Genomic DNA, 26,986 nt, shown 5'->3' on the forward strand with positions numbered 1-26,986 from the left:
TAACGTAAATCCCGAGTTTACGCTTAAGATAAAAGAACTTCTAGATAGATATAACCTTTACTACAATAAGGGAATCGTACTAATGCTAGAAAACTAGAAGATATAGATTAACCTAGTTAACGGTTAGTAAAAGCAAGTCTATACGGTCAGACTATACTTAATAGAGCTTAAAGACTATAAGGCTCTGGATAAGTATTATAACTAGCTCTAGGTATCTAGCAGATTTACTTTTATAGATAAACTAATCCCTATTATATGCCTAGCATTTATCGTATAGAGGAAGGTTACTAAGAAACTAGGAGTAGAAGTCAAGAAGAGCTAAAGTGTAATCGACCTATAACTACTAAATGTAATTATAGTTTTAGATATTTACCCCTTGCCCGACCAAGACGATATTATAGCTATTATAGTTAGTAATAAATTCTTTACAGCCCTAGATACCTTAGAATTCTTCTATTAGTTACTAGTCACTAAGGAGTATAATAACCATATAATAGTTATAAGCTACTATAGCCTAGAGAAATCTAACGTAGTGCTTATAGGTTTTAAAAATACACCTACATTTACGTAATACTATATAGATAGACTTTTCCTTAAATACTACCATTTTGTCAGGGTATATATCGATAATATCATTATCTTTAGCAAAATAGAAGAGGAATACCTAGAACACCTATATACCATTTATAAAATCCTTAATAAGGCCTATATCTATATTAGTACTACCAAATCCTTTATAAGATACCTAGCTATAAGACTCCTTAGATATATCATAAACAGCAAAGGCATTATTAAAACCGACGACTACATTACTACCTTTAAGAAGCTAAAGTTCCTAGATACTCTCGACAGCTTAGAGCACTACCTTGGGATAGCCAGATAGCTTAGGAAAGGTATTCTATAGTTTGACGCCAAAGCAAGGCCACTCTAAGCCCGGAAGACGGCATTAATGGTAGCAGCCCGGAAGGAAGGAAAATTAAACCCTAGGAAAGCTAAATATGCCTAGAAAGCAGTCATATCTACCGTCAAATTCACTCTAACCAAGGAAGAACTCAAGTCATTCCGACTACTATAGGAGCACCTATATAACTAGGAGTTCCTCTATCACTACCGCCTAGAAAAGCTACTATTCCTAAAGTTAGATGTCTACCGTGATGGCTATAGCGTTATTACTTTCTAACTTAAGGGCGATTAGGATAGAGAGAAAATTCCTAGTAGGGATATTCCTATAAGTAAGGTATAGCCTATCTTGTTTATATTATAGGCGACTACTAACGTGGAAAAACGCTATAGATCTACTAAGGCAGAGATTACTATACTTGTCTAGGTAATTAAGAAGCTTAGAAAGATAGTCTAATTAAATAGATATCTGGTTAATATTCTTATTAACTATACTTTTACGAAAGGGATTATAAAGTATATATCTCTAATTATAATAGATCTAGCTAAGGCTAATCTTAAACTAGCTAATACTACTAATTACCTATCTAGATTTAACCTTAATATTTTCTATATCCTAGGAACCTTAAATATTATATCTAATATACCATTAAGACTACCTATATAAGAATAGGAGGATCTAAAGGTTAAGGATAGCCTAGCTAATAAACTTAGAGACATCTAGAGCAAGTAATAGGATGAGGATATCTTTATAGTAGATATAACTATTATGAAACCGGTGCTTAGTAACAAGTTTAGGGCTAGGATCATTACTAGCTATCCTAAGGACTATAAGTATAGACCTATCTACTATACACTCTACGAAAGCGAGAAGGACCTAGTTAGAAATGACTAGAATAGGGTTAGAAAACGCAGACGGCTAAAACTGCCCGCGGGACCGTTCGAATTAATGAATAGACTACTTTTCTATATTAATTTTGATAGTATTAGGAGACTCTGCCTACCGGAAAGCTATATTAACCTAATCCTTGAGATCGTTTATAATGATATATACCATTTCGGTAAAAACAAGATGATAAACGAGCTTATAGCCATCCATTTCCGTAAGAAGGCTTAGAAAGTCTTAAAGTTTATATAGTACTATAAGGTATACTAGGTAAACTTGACTAACTAGAACCTACTACTAGGGGAACTCTAGCCAATTTAGACCTAGCCGACATTATACTATATGGTAGCTATAGACTTTATTACCGACTTGCTACCAGTACCGACCGTTAGGACCCTCTAGTCACTCGAAGGCTATATACTAGTAGATATACTTTATACTATAATATACAAGTTTAGCATGAAGAAGCTACTCGTAGTAGGCCGCCGGATATATATAGCTTAGGAATAGGTAACCGTCCTTCTAAGGACCTGGATATTTACTAACTAGGGTATACCTGCCTAGATTATTGGTAATCGTGACCCTAAGTTTATATCCGACCTATAGAAGGAAATATTCTCACTACTAGGAACCAAGCTATTATTTTCTATAGCCTACTACCTATAGACTGATGGCTAGTCCGAACAAACGAACTAGACAGTAGAAATCGTACTTAGAATAAACTTTACGGCCAATTCTAACCGCTTATAGGTCGAAATCCTTCCTACCCTATAGCACTACCTTAACAATATACTAGTTACTAGTATTAGAAGGTTACCAAACGAGCTAATATATAGGTTCAAGCTATATACGGTTCTAGATATCCTAAGTAAGAGGACTACTAAATCTAGCGGATAGGAAGCTTCAGAAATCTTATATAAGTAATACTAGGCTGAAGCTAGCGAAATGATTGACCAAGCTATAGCGTTAGCTAAGTTATAGTATGACTAGAGACATATACCTACTAAATTCGAGGTTAGAGATACCATTTGGTTATACCTATATAAAGGCTACTACCTGCCTAGCAAACCTAATAGGAAGTGGTTAGCCTAGAGGGTAGGACCGTTTAAGATTAAACGGAAGGTAGGAAAACTAGTATACAAGTTAGATTTTCCTAAATCCTAGAAAGTCTACCTAGTCGTATCCGTTGCCTAGCTCTACCGTATTAAATAAGGTCCCGATCCGTTTAAAAGGACCGCTCCTCTACTGTAGCTAATTCTAGTTGATGGCAAGGAATACTAGAAGATTAAGAAGATCGTCGACTATTAGGTACGTAGAAAGAAGCGCCTAAAGGTAGAATACCTTGTCTGTTAGCTTGGATTCGACGTAAAGAACGACTAGTGGCTTCTAAAAAGCGAACTTGAAGCTATAACTAGCGAACTAATCTGGGAATACGAGAATCGCCGTTAGATTTAACCACTACCTAGAAGAAAACGAGGCCGGCCGCCTAAGTAGAAGGGCTAAGGCGTCATTTCTAGCTAGGAAGAGGCTAAATAGCGCCTAGGGGCGTATACCTTTAATAGAATACCCTAGAATCTAGTTTAACACTAGAATATATATTATTACTCCCCTCCTACCTACCTTTTACCTACTATATTAGCTTTAATTTTACCTATTATATTTGCTTTAATTCTACTACTTGTTATAGATAAGGCTTTAACTACTACTTTAAACTATATACCTAGCTTAGCTAACCTATTAAACAGCCTACCTGTTCTAGTTAGTAGGGCCAAACACCCCTCTTATTTAGGTACTTTTCATCCTATCTTCAAAGCCCTGCCCTAAATTATAAGAACCCTAGTTTTCCCACTATTTCCCACCTCTTCAAACCTCTTCCACTTCTTCTATAACTTCTTTAATAACTACCTTCTTTTCTAACTACTAGACCCTTTAACCTAGCCTTTTCTATCAACCCCTACTATATAGCTATCTCCTATAGCCCATATATCGCCGTTTCTATCAAAAGGAGGCTTTAGAGTTTGTTTTCCTACTCCCTTTTACTTATTCCATCGCGCGCGCAAGAAACTACCAAGTTTTAGCAATTTTAGCTAAGTTTTATCAACCTAGAACTACCTAATAATAGCCACGATAGCCAAGTCCAGAAGCAAAGCTAGGAAGAGTGACAAACAGACTACTAAAAGCGCTAAAGGCCCTACGGCTATAAGCCCGGCCTAGGGAAATAAGCCTACGGCTAGCTAGTAAGATATACCTATACCGTAGTCGGCAATAGCAAAGTCAACCGACACTACTACTATTATGTTCACACCTATTAATCTGCGAAGGGCACCATCGGCCACAGGCACTAGGGTAGCCAGCTAGGCATAGCCTACACCGACACCTATATAAGGTATATATTTAGACTCTATAAGTAAGAATAATAGCCTAAATAACAGAGTCATCTAGGAGGTCCTTAACTACATAGATATGTGACAAACCTAACTCAGACTTCTTCTAAAAGGGTCTAGACAGAGGTAGATTAGGCAGGACAAGCAGGCAGGTCGTCTAAGGGATTCGGTAAAGCCAAAGGGTTTATAACAACACTTAGAGTTATCTCTTATAGTAATCAACAATGCTTGGTATAAGTACTGTGATTATGATTGTTACCACTGGTAAACTCCTAGAGTCTACTATAACGAGTGACTATTTACATGTATATATAATCCTAGTGATCATTCCTGATCACGGTGATCGTGAGTGATCGTATGGTGGTGATTACCCTGGTCACTAGTGAGCATAGTGATCATTATACTTCCTATGCTATAATTGGTCCTTTCGTTCCTTCGACTTGATTGGCCTATTCGTGCCAGTGGCTTAGGCGGCATCTGTATATATATTTCTGTGACATGATGCCCTCCCTCCAAGGCTTTCGACCCGAAAGCCCTCTTTAGGCCGTCTCAAATAGCACTAATATCTCTTACGTTCCTTATACGTGTTTTTCTCCTTAGCCTCTTATTGCCCTTCGTACTATTAGTCATGCCGTCTAACGTACGTAGATCCCTAGCATCTATTCGTCATAAGCGTTTAGCTTAGTTTATTTCCGATTATAGGTTCGTAGTAATAGCGTGTTCTTATTACGCAGAGCATAACCAAGTGTGTAAAATGATTAAAAAATCTCGTCGCTACAAGGCTTACGTACGTCGGGGTTATACTTACGATAGTTCTAGCGTTCTAGTTTCTTCTTATAAGTTCTTATTTCCTTGCGAGAGCACATCTCTAATTATAACGTAGTAGATCATATTATACGCGAGCAATGTCGTTTAAAGGCTAAAGAGAAAGAGGCCGAAGCCTTGCTATAAGAATATTAACACAAAGCTTCCAAGGCATTAGCCTATCTAACTCGGGTCTGTAAACAACGAGAGTTCCTAGTAGAGAAGGGGGCAGATATGGTTATACAAGGTTTGTCAAATCTAGACAAATTAAAGGCAGTAGAATAGCAGGAATCGGGGGCCGTTATATAGCTTAACGGTGGCGTCGACGTTATTAACTAGGGCGCTGTTTTCGGTTCTGTCCTAGATTTGCCTTTGGCCGATCCGGGTTCTGCTGATAGAACTATTCCAGTTTCTTAGGGCAGTTTAAATTCTTGACAGGTTCCTATAAGTTATCTTCTAGTCCGAAATTAAGCTATTTGACTAGGTACTATAGTTCCCTATTAATAATATATAAATCTAGAATTTCTTTGACGTCCTATTCTTCCTCTTTGTCCTTTGCTTCAATGTGCGTAGTAACCTTAGCATTCTTTAGTACTAGTTCGAGAAGTGAAATATAAAAAACATCTGTCTGTAGTCGTATAGATGACGGTAACGATAGTCGGTAGTTAGATGTCGAAATTCGTTCTTTGATAACAAAGGGTCCGACCTTCTTAAAGTCTAGCTTTATGTTTAGTCGTTTGGTTTATAAGTTTCGTATAATCAGGTAGACTTTATCTCCCCTCTCTAGGCAAGGTCCCTTGAGCCTATATTTGTCGTAGTAGTTCTTTATTCTAGTCTTGACAAACTCGAGTTCCTTTTTGAGCTTTTTATATAGTACGTATATTTATTCTGCTTTGACTGCTGCTCTCGGCACTATGACCTCTAGTCCTTGCCTAAGGTTTACTTTATATCTGTAGTTCGTAAAGAACGGTATAACTTTAGTTATTTCCGTTAGTATTATATTATAAGCAAGTTATACTATTAGTAACAGCATGACCTAGTCATTTTACTAGTAGTTAACGTAAGAGCGGAGGTACTGCTTAATAACTTAGTTTAGTTGCTCTGTTTGTCTGTTAGTCTGTAGGTGATATGCCGTTGATAGCTTGCTATTGACGCCTAATCGTTATATTAACGCTTGCTAGAACTTCGATACGAACTTAGTATCTCTGTCAGTGATCTATTCTTGTGGCCAAGCGTACACTAATGCAACTTGCCGATAGATTACGTCTGCTAGCTATTTAGCTATCTAGGATTCCTTGTAGGGAAAGAAGTATACCTATTTAGTTAGGCAATCTACTATAGTAAGAATACTATCGTAGGTTACTCCTATAGCTATATCCTTAGATTCTAGTAGCTTCGTGATAAAGTCCATTGTAACTAAGCTCTATAGTTTGTTAGCTATTAGTAGTGGCTAAAGTAGCCTATACGGCTTATATTATACCGTTTTACTTCGATTGCAGATATCGTAGTTCCGTACGACTTCCTTAACTTATACCGTTAATTATAGAAAGTCATAGTGTTTTTTAACTTATACGATAGTCTTTATAACTCCTTTATATCCTCCGAGTTTCGACTCATAGAGTTCTCGAATCATTCGTAGCTGTTAATCTTTATCGTAGATATACGCTTTGCCTTAGTACTAGAGTTTTCCATCTCTTTCTTCCACTCTATTAGGTACTAGTAGTCCAGGTACTGCTTAATACTATACCTCGTTAATCCTTTCTTCTCGAAAGATTACGTAATATTCTAGGAACGAGTCGAGTAGATCGTCTTCTACGGGTGTCTACGTTTTGTGATATAGCGTTCCGTCTGTTCGTTCCTTAAACAACGGTGATATTGTTTCCGTTCGTCCTTCTATATAATCCGTTCGTCGGCTTAAGATGTCTACTTGTACGTTCTCTTTGCCCTTCTTATAGTAGATCTTAAAGTTAAATTCTATAAGGAATTCTGCCTATCGTATTTGTCGTCTGTTAAGCTCCTTTGTCATTGTAAAGTATCGTAGGTTCTTATGATCTATATACACTTGTACTAGTTTAATCGTATTACTAAGGTATAGTCGCCATTCCTTAAAAGCTTTGATAATCGTAAGTAGTTCCTTGTCGTAAATTAGATAATTAAGACGTGATCTATCGAGCTTCTTTAAAAAGAAGGCTATAGGATGTAGCTTCCCTTGTTTATCTCGTTATCCTAATTGTCCTCCGATGGCGTAGTCTAAAGCGTCTGTTTCTACCTTAAATGGCTTCTTAGGGTCCGGTAGTACTAGTACTAGATCTTTGGTAATGGCGTCGTGGATTTATGTAAATGCTTACTCGTGTTATTCTTCCCATTGGAATTTAACGTTCTTCCTAGTAAGTTTGTGTAAAGGTTGTACGATCACTCCAAAGTTCCTAATAAACATCTAGTAGAAGTTTGTAAATCCGATAAAGCTTTGTACTTCCATGACTAACGTCGGTCGTAACTAATTCTTGATAGCTTTAACCTTTAAAGGTTCTATCTAGATTTATCTTAGGGATATTTCGTATTCTAGAAACACCGTTTTCCTAACGTGGAATTCGCTCTTTTCCTTGTTAACTAATAGTTTGTATATATATAGCGTATCTAACACTACTTTCACATGCTTCCAGTGTTTGTCTACCGTCTTAGAGAAGATGAGTATGTTGTCGAGATAACATACCGCAAATTTGTTGAGAAAGGGTTGGATAGCTTGATCAATCAGGGCTTAGAACGTTACTAGTACGTTCGTAAGTCCGAATGGCATGACGAGGTACTTGTAGTGGCCATAGGGTGTCCTAAAGGCCGTTTTCTACTCGTCGCCTTCTTTAATCTATATATAGTTATAGGCCGATAGTAAGTTAAGACGCGTAAAATATTAGGCTCCTACTAACTAATCTTAGAGCCGTAAGATTAGTAGTAATAGGTATCGGTTTTTCATAGTCTGTTTGTTAAGTTGCTAATAGTCGACGTATAACTATAGCTTTCCGTCTTTCTTAGGCACAAATAGGATTAGGTAGCCTGCTAGCAATATCGACAGGCAAATATATCCTCTTCAAAGGTTCTCCTCTAAATATCGCTTAAGTTCTTCATTCTATATCTAGCTTATATAGTAAATCTTAAAGAACTTTAGTCATACTCCTTCCTTAAGCTTGATCTCGTGATCCTATAGGCCGTGTTCTAGTAATCCTTCTAGATGCTTTGGTTTAAATGCTAGGTATCCTTTATATTCCTTCGGTACTTTCCTAGTCTCGTCTCGTTTCTCGATTTTCTGATAGTATACGAACTTGGTTCCGTCTATGGCGATGCTAGCGATTTCTCCTATCTTAACCTACTACTCCGGTTACAGTGCTCCACATTTGTTAATGGAGAGAACAGCTATTAGCGGTTTAGCTCGTTCTTCCTATTACGATATCGATGTCGTTATGCCGCCTCTTCTAGAGTCTATAGTAGTCTGCCTGCCATTGTCCGTCTCTTACGGTAGATCTGTAGGATATGCCTTTCCCTAAGCATCGTCTGCTCGTGATCCTTGTATGCTCCCTATCTTACTAGTTGAATATAACTCTATTTAGGGTTGTAGGTAGCTACTATTCTTCTAGCTAATGTCTAGGTTATAATCTTTATATTATAGTAACCCTAATATTATGTCTTTGTCGTTGCCTATATCTATAATACTAAATATAACTGCTATAGTCTTCCCTACTATAGTGATATCGATCGGTTCGGTCTCCCTACGTACCTATTATATTAGAAATGGCCCTTTGACTATGCTATACTTCTGCTTCATTCTCTAGGGTATCTATAGCTAATTTACAAGCGTTAGCAAAATCAGGTTTATCTCTGTTCCACTATCTACTAGTATAAGTATTTTATACTGTCTCTATTATGCTATTATCTATAGTCGCTTGTCTTGCTACTATCGTCTAAAGATTATAGCGATTTCCTATATTTCTGCTAGGAGGTCTTAATATAGTAGTCTCTTACACTAGTTCCTCCTATACTATGCTACCACTTGCCACTACGTAGGCGTTAATGGTTTCTAGGCCCCTCGAAGGGCCCTAACCCGTTTCCTAGGTCAGTGCTAACCTCTTCAGTTATTTGGCTAATAGTAGCTTCGTCAATCGTGCTTATTTCCGTAAGCCATTAAGTGCTTATAGCTTCCTACCATTAGGTCTATTCTACTTTCCGTCATATATACTATAGCTTTATCTAAAGCTCCTAAATTCGCAATTTCTTTTTATCCGTATGATAGAGGCAATCGTTACTCCGGCACGAGTCCTATATGTCTTGTCCGGTTCTATAGTACCTAGGCTAGGCTCGTCTTAGAACTATCGTAATGCCTTCTAGATCGCGGGCTTCGATCTTCCAGAGCAATTCGGCCGCTCTGTTTCCTATATCGTAGACCTATTCCACAGGGTATAAGCTTCTGTCCTCATTTCCTTGTCAGGTCGGCCAGTGATTGTTTTCGAATTTGTCGCGGAAGTGGTATCGGCATTCGTATGCTATACACTGGAACCAGGGCACTTGCGTATATGCCTTATGTCGAGGGTGCAGTCGTGTAGCGTCGCCTAGGAGGTATTAGAATTCTTTCCTAAATCCTTCCTATTATACGTAGACCGTAGGTACTCTAGTGCTAATATAGGAGTATTTCTTCTAGTAGCTTTCCTACGTATGTTTATCCTTTCTATGGTTTGTGTATATAAACTAGTATTCTAGGTTCCGTACGTCGTTACTAAGTTATTAGCCGTCAAGATACTTAATATAGCTATCGGGCCTATTATATGTCATAGGCTGTTTTCCTTTAATAGTTTTTACGATATGTCGGAGTTCCCTTATTTCGTCCCTTATTCTATTGCTCTACTAGGTAAGTCAAATTAAGCATCTATCCCATTCGTATAGTTCTATATTAAGTCGAAAAACTTCATTACGGTACCATTCGATTTGTTCCTAGAGGAATAGAACATTAGGTCCGGGTCTTTCGATTCCTTAGGTATCGGTTGTCCATGATCTATCCTGCCTCTAGGTAACTATGAAACCCTACTACCTTAAGGCTAGGAGAATCGAAACTGTTAGTATATATTCTCCTGCCATATCCTATTTGGCAAGACCTATCTCTAGATCTATAGTGACTAGTTCGGAGTACGGTACTTGTTCGTCTTTACCGTTACTATCGTGTCTAAGACTATCCGTGTCACTGCCCTTGTCTTTATAACTTGTGGCCGCTACTTTAATAACGTCCTTAGTGGTTTCGTCAATAGCTGTAATTTCCTTTCTAGGGACTGTCTTCTATTCTTTCTTCGGGCTACGACATTCTCGCTTATAGTGCCCTTTCTTTCTGTAGTTATAGTAGGTAACATTGGACTTGTCTTTGGTCGTCTTCTTCCGGTCTTGCTTTTATATTGTATCTATATCTATAGCTCTAGGGTGTGTCCTATACGAGGTACTGATATACGCTCGCTTTTTCTTGTTATTAGCCTTAACCGTGGCTCTATTCATTTGACCTCGTTTCTATTACTCTCGTATATAGAGTCGATTATTGATCCTAATAGCCTATATAATATATTTGTCTAGGGTCTTAGGCCGATTGTACTTATATAGCTTGTCTTTAACCTTTTCCTTTAAGCTATTATAGAATAGTTACATTAACGCCTTATCATTAAGCTAAGACTTAAGTATATCCTGTCTAAACTATATAGTATAGGAGGCTACTAACTTAGTTTATTAGAGATTAGCAAGTCTTTCTTACGTATAGATCTTCTTGTGTTTATTATTAAAAACCTTCCGAAGCTCTTCTTCAAAATGGTCGTAGATCAGAAGACTGCCTATATAAATATGTCTTAGTTATCTTTATCTTCCTTAGTAAGATAGTCATTCCATATAAGCTCAAACTATCTAAGTACCTTACCCTCTAGTCTCGTAACTATATAGAGGACTTTGGCTTTATTATCCAGAAACTTGTCGTCGTTAAGCCAGAAGTAGGATCAGAGGTTTGTTAGGAATCCTATAAGATCCTCCTTAGTTCCTCCGTATTTACTAGGTAGTTTAATCTTAATATAGCTTGCTTTGGCAGTCTCGAGCGTCTCGATTTTGGCGTAGGCCTCGTTAACTAACTTCTATAAGTACTTTTCGCGGTTCTCGAGTTCCTTGATTCGAGCTTAAGCAGCCTTATCTCTCTAGTCCAACTCCTAGATCCGCTGCTAGAGTTAACTAAGCTAAGTAAGCAGCTATTCGGCCGTAACGTTAGTAGCCATGTCGATGTCAAGGTCGAAGTCACCTCCATTCTAAACCATGACAGAACAAAGGGAGTGGTAACAACGTATAACGAACCTAACTTAGACTTCTTCTAAAAGGGTCTAGACAGAGGTAGATTAGGCAGGACAAGTAGGCAGGTCGTCTAAGGGATTTGGTAAAGCTAAAGGGTTTATAACAACACTTAGAGTTGTCTCTTATAGTAATTAACAATGCTCGGTATAAATATTGTGATTATAATTGTTACCACTGGTAAACTCCCAGAGTCTACTATAACGAGTGACTATTTATATGTATATATAATCCTAGTGATCATTCCTGATCACGGTGATTGTGAGTGATCGTATGGTGGTGATTACCCTGGTTACTGGTGAGCGTAGTGATCACTATACTTCCTATGCTGTAATTGGTCCTTTCGTTCCTTTGACTTGATTGGCCCATTCGTGCCAGTGGCTCAGGCGGCATCTGCATGCATATTTCCGTGACAAGATACCTTCCTCGAGAGCGGTATAGGCTTTGCTATAGCTACGGGTAACAAGGAGGAGGTTTAGAATGACCTGGTAATAGGTAGCCTAGTCCGAGTACGCTATAAGGATACGACCTTACACTTCGATTCTAAGGGCAAAGACCTTACCATACCCTGGAATAACCTATAATATATACCTCCTCTAGCCGTTACTAACGATCAAACCAGCATATATAACACTTTCGGCCCTCTATACCTGCAATTACCGGACGATGCCATCGTCAAATGGTGCTATAATAGTAATATAGATACTATAGCCTAAGTCCTAGGCAATGTCGTTAATATAGTCCGTACTAGCGCTAGCAAGTATAATATAATCTGCCTCCTAGCTATATATTACTTCGTTAATAGCCGCTAGTCCTAGAGAGAACAAATGACTATAGCTAACTATAAGACCTTCCATAGTATAGATAAGGACGATACTACTAAGATCCTCTGCCTAGAGGCTAGATTTACCTTTATTAGAGTCGATAGCAAGGTAAAGGCCGTACTCTTTAGCATTATTACTAGTACTATAGTCGTAGTTAACCTATATAAGGCTACTAAGGCCAAGATCTATTATATTATACTAGCGTTATTCTTTACTAGGTACTATAAGACCTTAAACCTATAAGGAGGATTCTAGCCTTATACTATTAATAGTAATATAGTATATAAAATGGAAGGTAGCTATATAGTCATATACGGCCAACGTGTTAATATAACTAGATAGGTGCTAATTAACTTATATAAGGTATATAAGTATAAAGAACTAGCTACTAATAGCCCTAACGAGCTAGTAGATTAGGATAATAGGCCGACTCTACTATCATTAATCAAGTTCGCTATTACCAAGGTATAGGATATAGTAAACAAGAAGAGGCTACTAATGCCCCTAACTATATACCAGGCAATTCCAACGCTCGAGCCTACTAACCGCCTATCCTACGAATTAGATATAGCTTAACTAGAGTGGAACTACCAAGACTCCGGCTCTACCGATACCACCACTAAGGACGCGACCACGTACCTATACGCGCCTACTAGCCTACCTATAACTATATAACAGGGTACTAAGCACCGTAATAACAAGGGTATATTGGTCGTCACTAAAACTACGGCTATTACTACCACCGCTCCGACATCCTAGGCCTTACTATAGCTAGACCTAACACTCTACCTGCCTAAGCCTATACCCTAGCCTATTATACTAACCAGGCATGCTTAGTATAAGGCACCTACTAGCAGGTTCGTCCGTAGGAGTAAGAGGGACCCTGATGATAATAAAGAGGCCAAATCGTAGGCCAGATTTAATAATGCCTATATCGTCTTCGACAGCCTTAAGGAGGTAGAAAACACCCTCGTAGGTATAGAGTTCGACCCCTTTACTAGTACTAGGGTTATTAAGTCTAGCCTGCTATACCTATCTATAAGTACGTTAATTAGGCCTGTTAAAGATTACCTTATCTACACCTGCTAGGAGTGTTATAGCAATAAGGATATACTTATCTATACCTACTACTAGATCTGCTACTACTACAAAAAGGCTAGCAGTGACTCTTTTAGGGCTAACCTAGCTATATATAGCCTTAAGAAGAAACTAGAGACCATATATAGGATATACTATACTACTAATATAGTACTTACTAGTATACCTAAGCCTAAGGAACTATTAGTAGCTCGTATCTATATACCTAAGGGAGATAGTAATACTCTAGTTAATAGCTACCTATTTAAGCTTAACTACCTATATTATAGCCTACCTAGCTACTAGGTCATATGGCCTATACTTATATAAGTTATTACTACCTAAGGTATAGCTAAAGATAATAAAACTAATAAGGACTTTACTAAGCACTAATAATTAGCCACTAAGGCCGACCTTCTTAGGCTAATTTAAACCATAGTTTAAAGGCAGGATAAGGCTACTAATAGCATTACCAAGGCCCTTAACTAGATTAAGGAAGAGCTTAAACAGCTATAGAAGACTTTAATAGCTATAAACGACAGCTATATAGCTACCCTCGATTAAAAGAAGGGTATAGATAAAAAGCTATAGTAGCTTAAAGATATAGTCGCCTAACTTAATAAGTGTATCATATTAGCTATTATACTATAGAAGGCTCCTAGAATATAGCTACCTATAGCTCGGCTACCACTAGCCACTATAAGGGCCAGCGCCCCTCCTAGCTTAATCACCCGCTTAGTTGTACACCTACCGCCCGCGACTATTAGCCAGAAATGACCGCGGCCAGAAACGCTAGCATAGGAGAGCCCCTCGTATAAGAGGGCCGCTAGCACGCTCCACGGCAACCGTACCCCGGCTAGGGATACCTAGGCCAGGGCTAAGACTCTCGCGTACCTATAGTAGGAGCGCCCGTTAGCATTATCTGCATTCCTAAACAACCTAGGCCCGGCTAGTAGTAAGAAGGACTAACAGATAAGTAGATAGATATAACTATAGGAGGGAGGAACAATTATAAGGACTATCGTAATAGACAAAAGACTAATATATTTACTAAGTTATAACAGGTCGTCATTTTTCCTTTCGAACCCTAGTATCTATTATAGTATTTAGCTATCTATAGGTCAGATCTGACTGACCTATTAACAGGGATAACGAGCTAGGGTGTTGACATGTATTTAGATAGCATCTCTAAGTGCCTCTGGCACTTAGAACAATTAACGCTTTTATTACCTACTTTTGTAGACTGTACTAATTGGTCTAGGAGTGCCACCTATGGCGCGAATACTGCTGTGGTGTCGTACCTATTTGTAGCCTTCTAGAGCTGTACTGATTGTAGCCACCGAGCTGTAGCACTGCCTAAGATGTTGGAAACTAACAAACATTTTGGCTGTGGTTATTCGTGTGGCGGAATTATAAGATATTCGCAAAGTGTAGTCTTAACAAGACGCCGGTTGTTTTTCAATGTGTGAGTCTTCAGAATGGATGTTACGTTGAAATAGAGAGAGATTTGTTTTTTTAAAAAAAAAAAAAGAAAAAAAGAAAAAGATGAAAAAAACTAAGCAACTATGAGATGCTTACTTTTGCGCCAAGAGGGAATCGAACCCCCCCCTCAACCTTGGAAGGGTTGAATCCTAACCACTAGACCATTGGCGCAGATGTGGACGAGCTGGGAATCGAACCCAGGACCTTTCGCAAGGTGGAAACCATGCTAAGCGAACGCTCTACCAACTGAGCCACACGCCCGAGAGAATCTGTTGACGATCAGCGCCCAATGGAATGCTTGTGAGGAGCCGCCGGAAAGAAAAGGCAGGGGTAGGTAGTGTACGGATCCCTAGTTGTGCGAATGGAAGAGGACCTCGAACGCTTGCTGAACGATGGGGAGCTCTCCGATAAGATAAGCCCAACGCGCTTGGGATGGTACTTGGCAGGAAATTTCTCGCCGGAGAAAGCGCGAGACGAGGCGGAACAAGTGAACAGTTCTTGCGCGCAGCACCTGTCGTGGCCTTTGCAGGATACTCCCCCCGCCGGTTCTCTGTCGCCAATTCCTTACCCATCGACACATCATAATGTGAGCAGAACCGTTCCGCAATCGTGTCCGCTCATTCGAGTACGGGATTTGGCCAATTGACCGAATGTCAGGCATTCCCTGCGCCGTGCCGTATTAAGGTCTGCCGCTGCCTCGGCCTCGAGGACGGCGACGGCCTCGACGGCGACACGCATTGCCCCTTTTGCTGCTAGGTCGACAGCAGAATGCAACGCTGCAAAGATTGCGTCCCCTCAGGTTGTCCGCTTCTTTTCGCAGACCGCGCGCAAAGCCGCCGAGGATAAGCAGCTGGAGGAGGCACAGCGCCGGTCAGAGGAGGACTTTGAGCGCCAAGCTGCGGCCGATGCTAGGCAGGATGTCGAGGTGACTATAGATCTCTGAGGGGCAGGCAGTTGCCAGACCGCTGACTATGCTTCAGGAGGCCATCGCGAACACTGAAGCCGACATTCAGGAGGCGATGCAGGAATCTTCCTTCCCGAGCAATGCCAGCCAAGCGGTCAAAGCTAAACCAGCAGCCGGTGGACAGGAATGTAAGCGGCAATATACCGCTTTGCGATGCGCTATACGTGCTGACGATAGTGCCGCACAGCTCAAAACACGGCCTTCGTCCGCAACATCGTGTTCGAACTCAGCGAGGAGCATCTCACGAAGGCGTTTTCAAAGTACGGCAATGTGACAAAAGTATACATTGCGCGCGATCCTCGCGGCATGAGCAAGGGGTAAGTTGAGACGGGTTTTCTCGCCGCTGGGCCCCCCTCTCGCTTTGATCCAGCATCAGACCGCTGACTTTGGACGTTCTTTACCTAGATACGGCTTCGTGTCGTTTGAGACGCCTGAGGAACTCAAGGCAGCCTGCGACAACGTCAACGGCTCCTTCTGGCACGGCCGCCGCATCACCTGCATTCCCCGGGCGACTGAGGGCAGACAAAAGCAAACAAAACATCGCAACTCACCCGACCACCCGACCCAGCAACTTTTCGTCGGCAATATTCCCTATGAGACGACGGACGCCGAGTTGAACCGGCTCTTCCGGGGCATGGATAACCTTGAGGACGTTCGGGTCGCCGTCGACCGCACCACCGGCTGGCCCCGCGGATTTGCGCATGCCGATTTCACGACTGTCGAGGCAGCCATCGAAGCGAAGAAGAAGCTGGAGGGAGCCAAGCTTGGGAACAGAGTTCTGCGCATCGACTTTGCCGAGGGGTACACAAGGAAGATTGGCAAATCTAGAAACCAGTCATCTGGCCGGGGACATGAGGCTCAGAACTCTCGGTTGTGATTGTTGACCATTGGGTATTGATGAGAACAAAGGTACGTTCTGGCCGGGGATCTGGGGAAACCTGCATCATGGGCGTCCAAGGCAGCTGCGATCTGTAAAAAAACATGTTTCGACTATGGATAGATGTACTCTTTTCTCTTTTTGGCAGCATAGATGTGTACGGATTATAGGTAATCAACCGAAAATCCTCCCCGCAGCCCGTGCGCTTGCAGCATTGTGCAAGCAGTACGGAGTACGCGTACGGGATACGTTTCCCAGGCCAATGTCCGTCCACCCATGATTCGAATGGTGGCAGGCTTTCCCATACAATACAACTTGTATGTACTGCGTTAAGTACGGATCCGTACACAGTGTTAGAACCCCTCCCCCTTGCCCCGTTGCGGCCCAGGCACAGGCAGGCCGAGAGAAAGCCGACCACATGTTCGGTGTGGGGCGGCTCATGCCGGCTCCAGACCCGTAACTTGGGGGAGGAGACCTGCTGCCTCGGCTTAAGTCGAACGCTTGACAGTGAAATGGCCCAAGTGGCGGGGCCTGGGCAACGAATGCGGCCCAAATACTCGGACACCCAAGAACGACAACAAAGCAAACGAGCCGCTACCTTATTTCGGACCTGATCTTCTCCTTGCTCAGCTGTACATGTATTTTGTTGCTGTATCTGGGACCGATTCCTTTTCTTTTCTTCTCAACACCTAAGTCCTTCTGCATTTGTCAGCCCCTCATCGGATCGACTTGTTTGACCCCTCCATCCATTTATTTTGGCAACTCAAATCCCCTTCTCCCCTACCGGCAACACACACCGTGCTCTTCCTGCAGCGACCATGTCTTTTCTGGGGGGTGCTGAGTGCTCGACAGCGGGAAACCCGCTTAGCCAGTTCACAAAACACGTCCAAGACGACAAGAGCTTGCAGCATGACCGCCTTGTCGGAAGGGGACCGAATGCGGCCGCCGGCGGCTTCAGGACTGCGACGCACAATGCGCCCCAGGACGAGGTACGTCGTTGTCGGGATGGAAAGTGGGAGGGGTGACCCCAAGAGGCGTACGTGCGAAATCGGGCTGACGATTGCTTGCTCCAGATGATGAACGGATTCCTCCGCCAGTCTCCCGGCCTCCCCGAGATGGCCCTCGAGCAACCGGGTCCCATGGGCCAAGTACTCATCGACCAAAACCACGGCGTCCATCTCCGCGCCCGAACGGGCTCGCCAATGTCCCCCGGCTGGGCTCCGCCCGATACCCAAGCCGCTATGGAAGCGGCCTTCAACGCGCCCCCCGGAACCCAGTTTAGTCCCGAAGAGTTTGCCAAGTTCCAGCAGATGAATGGCACGTCGTCCGCACACGCCACCTCCATGCCACGGAGCAGCAGCAACATCATGACCCAGCCCCAGCGACCTATGATGATGGGCGGCATGGGCAGTTACGGCATGATGTCGCGCCCCATGTTCCAGCCAATGTACAACCCCCAGATGCAGATGGCACACCAGCAACCACAACAACAGGAAGCCGAGGGCAAGGGCAAGGGCAAGGTGGTGGAGCTGGACGAGAACCAGTGGGAGGAGCAGTTCAAGCGGATGGAGCTGCAAGACAAGGAGCTCCAAGAGGAAAAAGACGAGGCAAAGGCCATGGAGCCCGAGCTGGACCAGATGGACGAGAAGCTGCTGCACTCGGAGACGGGCTACGGCGACCTCGAGTCGATATGGCGCGGCATCCAGGCGGAACAGGAGGCCATGAAGGAGCTCGACGATATCGAGGACAACTTTGCCAAGTTTGACAGCTCCTACTTTGGCGGCGACAACCTCAACGACTGGGGCCTCAGTAACCGCTTCGGCGCCGATCCCGTCGTGCAGGACTACCTCTTCGAGGAGGAAAACCTCTTCAAGGACCAGCCCAATCCCTTTGAGGAGGGTGTCCGCATCATGAACGAGGGTGGAAACCTCTCCCTCGCCGCTCTGGCTTTCGAGGCGGCCGTGCAGAAGAACCCGGACCATGTCGAGGCGTGGGTCTACCTCGGCAGCGCCCAAGCCCAGAACGAAAAGGAGGAAGCCGCCATCCGCGCGCTCGAGCACGCCCTCAAGCTCGACCCCAACAACCTGGCCGCCCTCATGGCCCTTGCCGTGTCGTACACCAACGAAGGCTACGACAGCACCGCGTACCGCACTCTCGAGCGCTGGCTCTCGGTCAAGTACCCGTCCATCATCGCGCCCACCGAGCTCTCCTCCGCCGCCGAGATGGGCTTCACCGACCGCGCCCAGCTCCATCAGCGCGTTACCCAGCTCTTCCTCGCCGCCGCGCGGCTCGCCCCGGACGGCGACCACATGGACCCGGACGTGCAGGTCGGCCTGGGCGTGCTCTTTTACGGGGCCGAGGAGTACGACAAGGCGGTCGACTGCTTCCAGGCGGCACTGCACAGCTCGGAGCTGGGCACGTCGAACCAGCGCGAGCAGGTACACCTGCTCTGGAACCGTCTCGGCGCAACCCTCGCCAACTCGGGCCGCTCCGAGGAGGCCATTGCTGCCTACGAGAAGGCGCTCTCCATCCACCCCAACTTTGTCCGCGCCCGCTACAACCTCGGCGTGTCGTGCATTAACATCGGCTGCCACGCCGAGGCCGCCGGCCACCTGCTGGCCGCGCTCGACATGCACAAGACTGTCGAGACCAGCGGGCGCCAGAAGGCCAGGGAGCTCCTCGGCGACGACGCTGCCGGCCCCGGCGCCGACGCGCGCATCGAGGCCATGACGACGCAGAACCGGAGTACCACGCTCTACGACACCCTCCGGCGCGTCTTCACCCAGATGGGCAGGCGAGACCTGGCGGAGAAGGTAGTGGTCGGCGTCGACCCGGACGTGTTTAGGGGCGAGTTTGACTTTTGACGGGGTCGGTAACCCGGGAGCCGCCTCGCCACCGGGAGAAGAAGCGGGAAAGCGAGAGGAAGGATGGGAAGGCGGCGGCTTCTGGTATCTGAACGGGGACGACAAACTGTGGGAGCGAAGGGCGGTATTTTGATGATAAAGCCTTGCCGTCGATGGCCGGAGAGGCCGCAGCGGGTGACTCCGGTTAGGGGCTTCAGGACGGCTGAGAGCGTACATACAACAAGAAAGCGAAAGTGATGGGCGGTTTTCTGTGATCTCATGCTGCAGATGACACTCAAAAGCGGGTAGGATATCAAGACTCAAGAGACGACCATTCGGAGCGGGTTGTGTGTGACCGTGAATGATTTCTAGTTCTTCTTTGTACATGTACACTAATTACGAGATGCTTCGGATCGAGTATACGAGATGGTTGCGTGCGGTATCGTTGGAGTAAGATAGCTATCCCAGAGGTGGGAATCCTACTACTCCGCTCAAGGTGATGAGCTCGCACATCCTGTCGCTGTCGTTGATCACAAATCTCCTCTCCAAAAACATTTCCGCTTTCATCGGTTCGCGACTTGGGTATCAAAACATGCCAAGATCAAGCCGAGACTGAGAGTCATTCCTCTAATGCTTCGACATCACTTCAAAACGTCCCGTCAGTCCTGCTCCGGTCGCTTCGAGGCTCGGGGCAGCAAGCATAATACTGTGCTACCATGAACCATGACCTCTCTGATCCCCAAGGCAAGACGCAGTGGGGCGACTGATCCCTTTCTTTCTTTCTTTCTTTCTTTCTTTCTTTCTTTTTCTTTTTTTTTTTTTTTTTTGTTTCTTTTTCTGTTCTAAAAGTAACGCAGCAGCCTCCCAGCCCACCCGCGCAGCGCAATTCGAGACCACCGCGACCACACCCTAGCCCGCCACAGCCGGTACTCGAACCACGCGGGTGGCCGCCAGCCCTATTTGACGCCGATGAAGCCGATGCCGCAGCGGGCGGCGCGCACGGCCCGCCGCAGCGCCTGGTCCTCCTTGTCGGTCCACTGCACGCTCAGCTGGTCCCACTTGGACCCGGGCGTGTTGTACTCGCGGCGGAACTGCGCCTGCACCGCCTGCAGCCGGCTCATCTCGCGCGGGTCGCCGGTGCCGCTGAAGACGATGAGCGCCGTGCAGGGCGGGAGGGCGTCGTGGATGCGCTTGAGGCGCCGGGCGAGGCCGGCGAGACATTCTTCGAGCGTCATGGTCTCCCCTCCCTCGCCGGTCGGGAGGGGCGGGGGCCCGCTGGCGGCGGACGCGTCGGGGGACAGCTTGTTGCGGTTCCACCACCCCTGCAGGGCCTCGAGCTCGCGCATGCGTGCCCAGACGAAGTCGACGCCGCCGCCGGGGACCTCGAGGCCGTCCGGGTCGCCCTTGACGGCGCGGATAACGCCCGCCTCGACCTCGGCGTCCGAGTTGCACGATATGGTCACCGTCGCGGCGTTGCAGGCGCTCCTGGTGGCGTCGCCCCAGTCGATCGCCGCGCTGGTCTTGCCTACCGGGAGACCCCCGGTGGCTTCGGGCCCGGCCGTCGCGCGGTAGGCGGTCCCGGCGCGGGCAAGGCGCTTGAAGAGATTCTCGCCCTGCACGTCGCCGGACGCCCAGGCCTTGCCTTTCTCGCACTTCTTCTTGACCAAGTCCAGACAGGTCTTGGCATCCTCGATGCTGTCGTGCCCGTGGACCGTCCCACCGCCCTTCTGGACCTCACGGTTGAGGTACTTGAGGGCCAGGTACTTGAGAGAGGACTTGAGCGGGGGACCGCGGGGGTGGGGGAAGAGAATGGAGGTGTCGACGATGAAAGGATGAGCCAGCCGTATCGCCTTCAGGTCCGACTCGAGCGAGTGGCCTACAAGGATTGTGCGCGGGTCGAGTATGTCGAGCAGCCGCGCCTGGATATCTCCCAAGGTAGTGGTGACGGGGTCGAGCATCTCCTTGGTGATGCCGGAAAACCGAGTCACGTAGTCGACGATGGGCTTGTCTGGCTTGACAAGCTCGTCAAGGACAACCTCGCCGTCCCAGGATACCAAGCTTATCCTAGTGAGAGAATACTCGCTCTCTCCTGTCATGCACATTTCGCAATCGAGAGCCAAAACCCGCCGGCCCGCCGTGATGCTGCCCTGCTCGATCTCAGCCTCGGGAACATCGCCATCTTCGAGATTATCGACTCTTGTATGCACCCAGCCGTCTGGGTCCTTGAAAGTCTCCTTCTGTTGCCCCTGGAGCATGGCCGGGTGTTTCGGGAAGCCATTCTCCATCAGCTCCTCTGGCGTCGCCAAGAATTCCGTGATCCTCGTCCTCACATCTTTCCAACCTTGAGGGTCGACAACCGGCTTCACTCCGCTCTTTTTGTCCTTATTGAGAGGGACGGTGAGCATAGACTGCACGGGAGAATGTAGCTTGGCGTACTTGTCATCGCCTGGTGCCTTCACTGGCCAGAGATGGGGGAACATGTCCGCGAACAGTTGTAGCGCTTCGGGCAGGGCCTCCTTCTTGAGCTCGCGAGGATAGTAGTCATCTGGAGAGGTGGCAACCCGGTCGATCGCTTGATCTGGCGTGAGATTGCTGTAGCTGGAGAAGTCGACGCCCTTCTTGAACATGGCTTCTTCGAGACCGGGCACCATGATGGTGACGATCTTCCTGAACTCTGGCCGGTGCTTGACCGAGACCCATTGAGGAGCCGGACCGTCGGCAAAGATGTACAGAATAAGGTCACGAAGCGACGAGACACCAATCTTTGACTGAAGCCTTGCATGATGTGAGAAGTGGATGCCCGGGTACCGGCTCGACCCGGGGCCAGGAACTTTCTTGTGCTTCTTCACCGGTCGACCGCGCTCGATTGTCTGCCATCCGTCGTCTTCGTCGTCGTTGGCATCGTGAGGGCTCGCCCTTTTGAGACTACCAGCGGATTCTTTGGATGTCGGCGGAGATTCAAGCGAGTCGGCGGCCGCGTTTCCGGCGACGGTCTGGGCGCTTTCGAGAACACCGACAGCTTCGCCCTCGCCGCTGGTAGTTGCAAGGGTCGCCATGGCGGCGGCAATGCCGCGACTCGATCTGTTCTTCCTGTTCTTCCCCATGGCAACGGCGCAGCACGTCTGCGCGGGTCGGCCGTGGGCTGAATTACGCACGGCGCGATCAAGAGAGATGCAAATGCTGGAGCAGGCGAAAATGGGAAGTTTTATCGGGCCCAGACCAAAACTGCAGCATGCCAAGCCCCGTGTGGAGGAGCGATAAGGAACGGTTGCGCTAAACTGCTTTTGGGGGAAGAACCTTGATGGCTGCCATAGAGGGAATTACACCCTGCCTCGATTCAAACTGCGTGCTGACAATGCTGACAATGCTGTTCTAGGTGCCTGACCTGAAGAAGTCAATCGGATGGCAGGCGCAATGGTTAACTAATTAACTAAGGCTCAAAGTGCCCAACGGAATCTCAGGCATCCATCCGTTCATTCAAGCCTGAAAAATGATAACTAATGACACTTTGTGATTCTGCGCACAATTCTGAGTGCATTCCATCCGCAATCTCTACTGCCTTGGGATGGCTCTGCAATAGGTGTATGTTTCCGTTTCCAAACCTCCCGCCATGGAGACAGTGTTTTGCGAGTGCAAAAAGTGCGATGCCCCGATCGGGCGGTTGGCGAATCTCTGGACGCAGATCGGGAAGGGTTACTTTAGCCCGGTCATCGAGCCCGAAGATGACCTTGCCATTCACCCTCAAGGCGCGATTCGCATCGGTGGGCGAGGAACGTTGGTGGATGAATGGTCAGTCTTCTCATTCTTCGGACCCAACGTGTATTGATTCTAATCTTGCGGTCTAGTCATCTACAAGACGTTGTCTGCACAAGCTGCAATGCCCTCCTTGGCCTTAGGTGTGTTCAGACACCCGTAAACCACGTGCTGGACAAGTACGCTGCATCATACCTAGAGCCCCGGATGCCCGAATATACCGTGTATTGACACATTGTTACCCTAGGAACCAGCTTCTACTTCGGCTGGCGTCCGTAGAACTGCTAAACAGTGACGGCAAAGGGATCAAATTCAACATTCAGCGCATCCTCGTCGTCAATGAGCCCTCAAAGGCGAATGGGGAAAGGTTCCAAAATCCGCCACAGGAGTCACCCGGAGGTTTCACTTCGGGTTATCCAGGGATCCGGGAGTTGCGACAACTGCAACTTGATCTCCGCAGCCAAAGAGAGGACATCAGGCGCATCGACAGCAACGGCTTCAGGATTGTTTCGGCATTGGACAAGCGTGCGAACCGCATTCAGTACGAAGTAGGAAAGCTGAGCGACGCCATGCTCGGCCTCCACCGGGACATCGGCGGGCTCCAGCAGGATCTTAGAACAGTACAGGATGAGCTGAGCAAGGTTCCGACAGTGGCGCACGACCCTAATGCCCTTGCCGCGCTCGGTGACCGAGTGACCTTAGCGACCGCTGCCGTCGGGAGACTGGGAGAGCAGCTCGCCGCAATGGATGCTCAATTCAAGATTGACACGGACCAGATCTGGCTGGAGCTCTGCCAGCACCAAGAAGTAATAGAAAACTCGAAGTCAACGATCGGGAGTACCGTCCCCGCTGCAGAACATGCGCAAGAAATGGCGAATATTCGTGCCGGAATGGCAGAATTGCGGCAACAGATGAACGAGATTCGAGCTTACGAGACGGTACAAACAAACTCTGCATTCCCGTTCCCGTCCCGGGAGCTAGAGGTTATCACGAGCAGCATTGCCAAAATTGGCAACCGGGCCAACCAGGTCGAGACTCTGAAGATGGAGCTTGAGATGCTGAAAGGAAGAGTTGAGCGAGCAGAGGCAAGCAAGCAAGCCCCGGGCGAACGTTGGGCGACACGTTCGGTTGTCTCAGGCGCAGTTCCGGGGCAATCTGATGCCCTTCCTCGCTTGCGGAAACGAGGTGCATCCCCAGACCTCCAACCCATCCCCCAGAGATCTGCGTCCTCCCTCGAATGCTCAAGCCATGCAGATCGACGGTATCCGACGACGTCTGAAGAGTCGGTTGTACCACCGAGTGCCGTAAATCAAAGGATTGCTCCAGAGAGCAGCACGTATGGGCCAGTATCGGCGAAACGAGGGATAACTTCGCCGTCTGGCTGGACGCCAAATGCTCCCAGAGACAAGTCGGCTGGTGTTGGAGAACCCTGATGCTGCCGGTGTACGACTTTCCCTATTTCTTCACAAGGCTCCCTCCGTCAAGCGTTGACTCGAGAATCTCAACCGCAAAGGTTGAAAGCGTCTGGATGGGCCGGAGCACTTGATTCTCAAAGAAGGCAGCGCCTCTAGGGTCCTCGGGGTCCTCTACCCAAGTTCGAAGCATGTTTGACTCTTGCTCACGGCCCTCCAGGCTCTCGACGTCTTCCAGCATCGACTTTGCTTGGGTGAACACCTCCCAATCGTCTGACACGCTGCTAGCGCCATGGTGGACGGCGAGGCGGAGAAGGGCTTCGCATATGCTGACCTGATCTGCCGTTGCCAGGGTTCCCACCAGGGCTTCATGAGAACACCGTGTTGCTAACGCACCGCTCGCCGTCAACTCGCCAGTCACGGCGAGCAACTTCACGACGGCCACGATGTTCTTGATCCTCCACGGCATGAATGGCGCTACGAACTTGTAGGGGTCGCACTCGGTGCTGAGGAAACAGAACAGCGGTAGGGCGTAGACGACCTTCTTGTAGCTAGTTTGCCAGGTTGTGGCCAGCTGCAGAATCGTTGTGGGCAACGGCTCTGCGGCCCACATTCTGGCCTCGATCAGCGGCCGGCACACCTTCCACCGCTCCCGGGCCAGCTTCAAATGGCTTTCCTCGTCATCGCCGTCCGGCTTGGCAAGAGCCTGCCATTTCTTGTGGATAACCTCCATCTCTGCCTTGGACACCTTCGCCCGATCGCCAGGTGGATCTCGCAATTTTGCAAGGTCCGGATGGAGGCTGAAGGAGTTGAGGGGAATGACGGGGGATGACTGGCACACCTCATAGACGTCAAGGTCGTCCTTGCAGCGGACGCAGTCGCATTGGAAGTGGTACAGCCTGAGTGCCTCGTATCGCGCCGCCTTGGGCAGGGTGTTGTCTAGAAACGGCATTAGAACCCTTATCAGGGGCGATGAATGAGACTTCCGAGAAATAGATACGTACCAATGTATGAGATGGTGATCTCCTCGCCTTCTTGAATCGGCCTCTCCGCCCTCAAAATGGCCGTCCTCTTATCAAACCCTATGAAAGCGTTTGGCACGCACGAGTGGTTGACCATGGCCAACCCGACATCGAGGAAGATCCCGGCCATACCCGTGTCCGCGTCCAAGCGGTTAAAGGCATTTGTTTGTATCTGGGTCTCTGGTGTCAGCAACGGCCGGGTGCATTCCGGGATCGAAGGCAAAAAAAAAAAAAGAAAAAAAAAACCGAGCCCACCTTGCATAAAATCTCCCTCGCCTTCTCCAGCACCTCCTCCCCCTGCAGCAAGCCGGCGTACACCACCGCCGCCGTAGCCTGCAGCTCCATGTCCTTCCAGACCTCCCCGTCCTTCTTGAACCCCTCCACGTTCCCCTCCAGACCGTCCTCCTCCTCCCCGTCCGCGCTACCGATGAAGGCCCGCCTCATCTCGGCCTCCCGGCCGCCGCCGCCGCTCTTGCCCTGCTGGAGGGTCAGCAGCACCTGCGCCACGGCCCTCACCGGCGTCGGCAGCCAGTCCTTGCCGGCCTGCTCGCGCACCCGCGCAAACATCTTGCACTCGGCCTTGTGCGCCGCCTTCCAGTGGGCGCGCTGGCACGCCGGCCCGCAGTAGACGGCCGCCTTGCAGGCCGTGCACGCCTTGAAGGCCGGAGGGGTTGCCGCGGACTGGCTCGGGCTCGGGCTCGGGGCTGTGGTGCGGAGGCAGTAATTGCAGGTCGTGCGCATGGTCGCGCCGTCCGGCAGGGCCAGGAGGGGGTTGGAAAAGGTTGCTATGGTGCTGCCCGGGCTGAAGGCCCGGGTCGCGCGGAGGGAGCGGCGCTTAGGGGAGCTTGGGTCATTGTGAATGCGGACGCCTGGAGGGAGTGCCTGGGCCATGATTGGTGGGCGTGAGGTTGTGATCGTCTTGGGGGGGGGACTGGCGTTGGGTGGTGTGAACCGATGATGATGATGATGATGATAGTGACGACAGCCAATAAATAATGAGGCTACGAAACGCCCACGGGTGGGCTTTGGCGGTGCTTTAAAGTCCACGTTGGAACCGAGATTATTTTGTAGGACTGACTCTTGGTAGGACTTTCAGGATGAGATGAAGAAGGTAAGGCAGACTCGCGAGTTGATCGCAGTCAGCAAGATCAAGTGTGAGCAGCCGCGTTGTCTTCTGTGGCTGTAGGAACAATTTCGTTGCTGAGCTCTTCCTGCGGGAATGTCACTTTTAGTGATCGAATACCAGGTTCACATATTTCATGGCCCCTAAAGCCTTTTCCTTGTGTGTTCTCACCTTTGCAGAACAACATGGAATGGTTGGAAGGTTCCATCGTATCATGAGAGAATTCATCTATCCAGTTAACGAAAGTCAGTTTGCCTCCCCAAGTCCGATTAAAGACAAAGAGC

General features: G+C 47.3%; 6 protein-coding genes and 2 non-coding genes across 8 annotated transcripts; 4 read left to right on the plus strand and 4 right to left on the minus strand.

Annotated features, from left to right (window-relative positions):
• Nucleotides 1–616: 616 nt before the first annotated feature.
• Nucleotides 617–874, plus strand: MYCTH_2028710 (uncharacterized protein; the record flags this gene model as incomplete). The annotated part of the gene is made up of 1 exon (XM_003659580.1): nucleotides 617–874. A coding segment is annotated over one exon (258 nt), but the record flags the coding sequence as incomplete, so codon positions are not given.
• A 13,933-nt stretch (nucleotides 875–14,807) lies between these two features.
• Nucleotides 14,808–14,879, minus strand: MYCTH_t38. The gene has a single exon. It is a non-coding gene; the product is annotated as a tRNA-Gly (tRNA).
• Nucleotides 14,880–14,884: 5 nt separating this feature from the next.
• Nucleotides 14,885–14,969, minus strand: MYCTH_t37. Its single transcript has one exon. It is a non-coding gene; the product is annotated as a tRNA-Ala (tRNA).
• Nucleotides 14,970–15,135: 166 nt separating this feature from the next.
• Nucleotides 15,136–16,880, plus strand: MYCTH_2296912 (uncharacterized protein). The gene is made up of 5 exons (XM_003659581.1): nucleotides 15,136–15,294; nucleotides 15,366–15,633; nucleotides 15,689–15,800; nucleotides 15,860–15,989; nucleotides 16,078–16,880. Coding segments are annotated over exons 1-5 (984 nt in total). The 5' UTR covers nucleotides 15,136–15,292; the 3' UTR covers nucleotides 16,550–16,880.
• A 178-nt stretch (nucleotides 16,881–17,058) lies between these two features.
• Nucleotides 17,059–20,218, plus strand: MYCTH_2296914 (uncharacterized protein). Its single transcript, XM_003659582.1, has one exon. The coding sequence runs from the start codon at nucleotides 17,626–17,628 to the stop codon at nucleotides 19,411–19,413; it is 1,788 nt and encodes a 595-aa protein (XP_003659630.1). The 5' UTR covers nucleotides 17,059–17,625; the 3' UTR covers nucleotides 19,414–20,218.
• A 4-nt stretch (nucleotides 20,219–20,222) lies between these two features.
• Nucleotides 20,223–22,570, minus strand: MYCTH_2296915 (uncharacterized protein). The gene has a single exon (XM_003659583.1). The coding sequence runs from the start codon at nucleotides 22,446–22,448 to the stop codon at nucleotides 20,349–20,351; it is 2,100 nt and encodes a 699-aa protein (XP_003659631.1). The 5' UTR covers nucleotides 22,449–22,570; the 3' UTR covers nucleotides 20,223–20,348.
• A 432-nt stretch (nucleotides 22,571–23,002) lies between these two features.
• Nucleotides 23,003–24,453, plus strand: MYCTH_2123273 (uncharacterized protein; the record flags this gene model as incomplete). Its single annotated transcript, XM_003659584.1, has 4 exons — nucleotides 23,003–23,181; nucleotides 23,238–23,324; nucleotides 23,393–24,215; nucleotides 24,283–24,453. The coding sequence occupies 4 exons, from the start codon at nucleotides 23,003–23,005 to the stop codon at nucleotides 24,451–24,453; spliced, it is 1,260 nt and encodes a 419-aa protein (XP_003659632.1).
• A 147-nt stretch (nucleotides 24,454–24,600) lies between these two features.
• MYCTH_99686 (uncharacterized protein) lies at nucleotides 24,601–26,470 on the minus strand (the record flags this gene model as incomplete). The annotated part of the gene is made up of 3 exons (XM_003659585.1): nucleotides 24,601–25,496; nucleotides 25,562–25,751; nucleotides 25,835–26,470. The coding sequence occupies 3 exons, from the start codon at nucleotides 26,468–26,470 to the stop codon at nucleotides 24,601–24,603; spliced, it is 1,722 nt and encodes a 573-aa protein (XP_003659633.1).
• Nucleotides 26,471–26,986: the final 516 nt, after the last annotated feature.

Source organism: Thermothelomyces thermophilus, chromosome 1, assembly GCF_000226095.1.
Source record: "Thermothelomyces thermophilus ATCC 42464 chromosome 1, complete sequence".
NCBI classification, from domain to species: Eukaryota; Fungi; Ascomycota; class Sordariomycetes; order Sordariales; family Chaetomiaceae; genus Thermothelomyces; species Thermothelomyces thermophilus.

What these genes read in the sequence shown, in the direction of transcription:
- MYCTH_2296914 (XM_003659582.1), top strand. Translation starts at nt 17,626, where the DNA reads ATGAACGGATTCCTCCGCCAGTCTCCCGGCCTCCCCGAGATGGCCCTC.
- MYCTH_2296912 (XM_003659581.1), top strand. An exon ending in AGCAGCCGGTGGACAGGAAT is followed by an intron (nt 15,801 to 15,859) that starts GTAAGCGGCAAT and finishes AGTGCCGCACAG; the next exon opens with CTCAAAACACGGCCTTCGTC. An exon ending in CCTCGCGGCATGAGCAAGGG is followed by an intron (nt 15,990 to 16,077) that starts GTAAGTTGAGAC and finishes TTCTTTACCTAG; the next exon opens with ATACGGCTTCGTGTCGTTTG.
- MYCTH_2296915 (XM_003659583.1), bottom strand. Translation starts at nt 22,448, where the DNA reads ATGGCGACCCTTGCAACTACCAGCGGCGAGGGCGAAGCTGTCGGTGTT.